Source organism: Oncorhynchus clarkii, chromosome 10 (assembly GCF_045791955.1).
Source record: "Oncorhynchus clarkii lewisi isolate Uvic-CL-2024 chromosome 10, UVic_Ocla_1.0, whole genome shotgun sequence".
NCBI lineage: Eukaryota > Metazoa > Chordata > Actinopteri > Salmoniformes > Salmonidae > Oncorhynchus > Oncorhynchus clarkii.
In genome coordinates, this window is record NC_092156.1 from 56,686,217 (window position 1) to 56,691,466 (window position 5,250).

The 5,250-nt window shown below is 40.1% G+C and overlaps 1 protein-coding gene across 1 annotated transcript; it reads right to left on the minus strand.

Moving 5' to 3' along the window:
- Positions 1-2,813: 2,813 nt before the first annotated feature.
- LOC139419275 (SLAM family member 9-like) lies at positions 2,814-3,834 on the minus strand. The gene is made up of 3 exons (XM_071169229.1): positions 3,654-3,834; positions 3,001-3,303; positions 2,814-2,821 (listed from the first exon to the last, which is right to left on the minus strand). The coding sequence occupies exons 1-3, from the start codon at positions 3,832-3,834 to the stop codon at positions 2,814-2,816; spliced, it is 492 nt and encodes a 163-aa protein (XP_071025330.1).
- Between the last annotated feature and the right edge of the window lie 1,416 nt (positions 3,835-5,250).

Consider the following 5,250-nt stretch of genomic DNA (forward strand, 5'->3'; position numbering starts at 1 on the left):
GTCGAGCATCTTTTCGTGACAAAAAATCGCGCTTAAAACGGGAACGTTTTTTATCCAAAAATGAAATAGCGCCCCTAGAGATGCAACTGGTTAACAATGAACTTATTATGATATGGGGCACCAGGAGAGCAGTTGTTTAAAGGGTTACCATCTCCAGAATTAAACTCTTCAAGTCTTTACCTATCACATCCATAAAACAGTCAACGTATTAATCATAACCTTGTATCACATCACCATTCTAATCAGTCGTAACCTCCTGCATCTGCAAAAACCCCAGCCTTACTTATGATTCAGTACTACACAAATTGGTTTAATTATTTATTTACTAGCTAACTAAATGATAACACCGGATAAAAATACACACTTAATACATTAGAAAAAGATCCCTAGCGGACTGAAACAATATTACAGCTTTTTACAAAAGACATTGAGAGGGCGAGTGAGAGAGAGAGACATTTATCGTTGATACATTTTAGGAACTACAGTCACAGTAATCATATACTTTGCACATGAACCGCCGCCTGTTTGGAGTAAGAAATCATGAATGTATTTACGCTTTAAAGGCCTTCGTTCACCGTGTATCTCTGTCGGAACCAGGCCTTCTTAGGAAGGGTGTTGTGCCTTTCCGCGGCATGCTTGTAAAGCTCTGATTATCCAATAGTAGTGATTGTCCAGGATGTGACGTTATCGTCTCTACCTCGTGTTGAGATTTCAGAGTTCGATCCACTTTGGTCATGAGCTGCAGCTCGTCTCCTTTCTGGTCTAAATGTTAATTTCTTTACCAATCCTTTTATCCACTCTGGTCAAAAGGGATGGTTCGGTCAGGCTGACACGCTCTCTGACCTCACTCGGGCGTGGCTACTTACTGTGCAAAGTTTATAGGAGACAAATTATCTCTTATGGCTCCTAAAATCACATTCCTAACTTAACAAAAATAATTTCACAATTGTTCATATTTCATACACACACGTTAAGGATGGAGACTTCGTACATGTGGTGTATATACTTTCAAGTTACAGTATTTCCTTTATAGCATTTTTAATTATATAAAAAAATAACAACCCGTATGACATTATTATTCTTTAGATCGCCTCTGACCATTCCCCATGTTCTATGTTAAAAAATATTGTTCCAGTATTCACTTTAGAACGAGTTAGAGTTTTGGCGGGAGACAAAGCACATTCCTTTGTGAATTTGTAGAGGGAGACCCTGGATCTCCTCTCCTGTAATTTACAACAGGGCGTGAGGTGTCAACCCCCCACCAACTCCCGCCTCCCTCTCTCTGTGGCTGAGAGAGGGTCTGGTTGAAATCATCTGTTTCCAAGCTAATCTGACCTATTTGGATCCTCACAGAACAGTCATCACAGTAGTTTGGTAAATAGTGGAGAACATAAGACTCTCTAGAGGGAAGATAAAGGCAGGACAAACCTACATGAAAACATTCATCCACAAGTTTAAACATGCCCATGATATCAGCAGGTTTGGAGAGTCGGTTACAATCATTTTGAAAATAAATGGTAAAAGCGTTTCAGGAAGTGGATGTGGTGCCATGATTTAACTCATTTGCTTGTTTACATGCTACTAATCCCGGCTTTCAGACAAATGTTCTGACCTAAATAACAACAATAATATTACATTTTTATCAATCACATTTCTTGCAGAGTAAGGTACAGCACTATGAAAAATACACATTTAACAATTACGGTAAAGACATACACACAGCATGTAACATTGACACAGTGGTATGGTTGCCTACGTATAGCATCATGACGACTTGAAACATGTAGGACCAATGCTGTTATTGGCCCCTCACCGGAGACCAATCTGGAATGGCTAAACCTACTAGGGGCCCAAGCCCCCTCCGGCGTAGCTCTCAGGGTCATTGAGACACACAAGCCTCTAAACCACGCCAAGGTCACAGCTTTGAGAGAGGAGTGATTGAATCCAGTCCCGTCTGAACAGAAGGTAAGATTCTGACATCAGCGTACAAAACAGACCCCTCTGGTGAACAGACTCCTCCGGTGCCAGATACCAGTGTATCCCCAACCTGTAAAGCCAGCACATAAACAAATAGAAACAGAAGCCTGTAATTCAATAAGGTCCACCCATTTGCAAACTGTGCTTGTTCTTGTCTATTCTGTATTTTCAGAAGCCAACAACAAGTGACCAATTTCATCCTAAATGTGTATGTGTGTGTGTGTGTTCACCGATACAGAAGATGCACAGAAAACAAAGTAGCATTATATGCATGCACATATATACACAGTGCATGCACACATCCATACACATAGACCTTACCAGTCTATGAAATTTCACTTCAGTATAATGTTGGGCTTCTTCTCTTTGCTTGCAGGCTGCATTGAAATAAAGGGAAAAGGCATAACATTACATGATTACCTACAGTGTATGTTCTGTATATGTTGCCTTCAGGGTGCTCTGTATGATGTCAACTGTAACACAGATTGTACTTACCTCCACATTTTCTTATTTTAACTGCCCAGTAAGTACCAACACTCATTATCCCAACTGCTAACAATGTAACCAGTGTGATTGGGACAGGATTGGGACCAGAGTCTGTCAGGAGTAAAAATGCAGCTGTTCAAACCCATGCCATGTGCTTTAGTCAATACTAATGAATGACATTGAGGTATTATAAGGTTGGCTACACGGCTCATAGGAAAATAAATACAGAAATCAGCTGGCTGTAATACAAAAGTTAAAGTAAATACAATATGATAATATGCATGTTGGGGGATTTTGTAAAAACTGCCTTCAGGTTTTACTGTTAAAAATAAAATAGGTTATATTTCCCCTTACTGTCCTACAATATAAGATGTTAGTGAGGAAACAAAGAGCAGACACTGTATGGGAGTCTGCTCTGTCCAATGAAATCCCTGCTGAGGTCGTTATAAACAGAGCCTGCTATTTAGTGGTCTGTCATTACAGTCCCTCACTGATCCACAAAATGGAAAAACAATACTATATGCAGTGTTGACATACCTTTGAGGGCAGAGCGTGAGGACAATTGAGGGCAGAGCGTTTCAATGTTGAGTGGAGTTGGTTTTGAGTCAGCAGGGTTGGAAGCCTCACAGCTGTAGGTGTCAACGTTTATTTTGTTTAACTCCAGAGGGAGAGAGAGATTGGCTAGAAGATCAGGGCTGCTGGTCTGGTTGAGAATCTCCCCTCCTCTGTACCAGGACAAGATCACCTCTCTCCCGTTCTTCACAGTGCACACCAAGGAACAGCTCATGCTTTCAAATGGACTGTCCACTGAGGGACTGATGTGAGGAGCAGACACTGAGGCTGGGATAGCATAATGATTAAGCAGTGACTCAATGACAAACAGAGATAAAAAATGATGTGTTGACAGTAAAAACTAAGAGGTCATAAATCAGATCTAAACGTATATGAAGAAGTGGGCTATTTATTTGTCAAACATGTGGCAGACGCAGGCGGCAGACTCACAGTAAAGTTTACAGTGTAAATGTTGTGAATTTCCTGGTATTTTTTAGATCAGCCATGGTACATGTTATAGTATAAAAACAAGTAACTAAATACAAAGGTCTTTCTTGATCTTCATTGAAAACAACTGGGTAACAGACTAAATGGGAGAATGGAAAAAAGGGAAGTAAAAAAAGAAGCCAGACACGCACCATAGACAGTTAGATTTGCAGTCTTAGATGAACTCTGTGTATCGATGATAAGTATTTTATAAAGTCCAGAGTCGTTGATGGTGAGGTTTCTGATGGTGAGAGATCCAGTCTGAGTATCCAGCTTCAGTCTGTCTTTGAATTTCCTACTGTAGTTTGTTGTAATCACACCAGCATTCAGCATAGCTATGTTATCAAATGAATCTGAATGATTCAATGGGAAAGACCATGCTATAACAGTGCTGCTAGACAGTTCAGTAAATCCAGTCGGGAAAGTTACTTTCATTCCCTCTTTTCCCGACACATTTACAGCATCAATCAGATCTGAAAGGAAGAAAGAAAACATTGGCTAAGGGCAGTAGCTACATCAATACAAGACATTAACAGGACTAAATCCTGTAGGCGATCCTGGATCCAAGCCAAGCACATGATAGACTGCATGCAGTGACCTACGTACATTTTTGTTTACTTGTCTTTGTATTATAATCATTATTTTTTTAATCCATTGAGTCGTAGTTATGGCTACTAGGTGTAGCCTAGTTCACATTTCTAACACGCGAACACTAAATAAGTCTATTTGACCTTTATTTAACCCAGAGTTGCCAACTCCCACGCATTACACATTCACGGCACACCTCATGCAGGGCTGCCAACCTTTAAAAAAAGCTTTGAGTGATGTTTGCTATGTGCATTTCATTGCCCCTGGTACAATCCCTAGACGGGGGACACTGGGCCCCCCCCCCCGGGTAGATATTACTGTTTGAAAGCAAATTTACTGTAATCCTAGGTATTTTGACATGCCTTAGGCCTATGATCAGGGTGGAATATTAGGTATATTCAGGATGCTTTTAACGTTAAATCAAAATTCGACAACTTTGTTACTTTGAGATTTTGGGGGGGAGGATGAAATGTAAAGTTTGCTAATATTTGTTAGGTGGGATTGACATTTTATTCAGACAGTACTGAAATGAGATGGGGAGAGAGGCAAATGGGAGAAACAGTGGGAAGGTTGGATGCTGGCATTGATCTCTGTTCTCAGATGGAAAGTTATATGAGATACATGCTGAGGAGTGTTACCACTACACCAAGGGTCTGCACAGGAAACGTTATTGGTTGATGGCAGTGGGTAACCAAATAATAGATTGCAGTCTGCTTGTCCATAGACTGCTTTCAAGGTAAGGACACAAACATTGTATATTTTGTCATTTGGGTGAACTATTTCAAATGGGGTTGGAAGAAAATCCTGCTTGCTCTCCAGGAGCACCCCACTCCCCCGATCTGTTTCCCAAGTGCTGGGTGTTTGAAAATGTTCTTGTTATAAAAATGTATTTCACAAAATCACCCAACCGTCAAGAAAAATCTAATGAATATCAATATTCATGTAGTTTATGTTCACTAGTTGAAGATCCTTGACATCATCTTACTCTACACAGACAAAATATAATGTGTTCATGAGTCACCGTACCATCTCTGCCTAATAATCTCCGCACCATAGTAAAATGTTAAAATTATATTTAATTCCTGGAGCATATAATAAATAGCCTCATACAAGTCATTTTCAAAGACACAAGTGTCACGTTCTGACCTTAGTTCCTTTGTT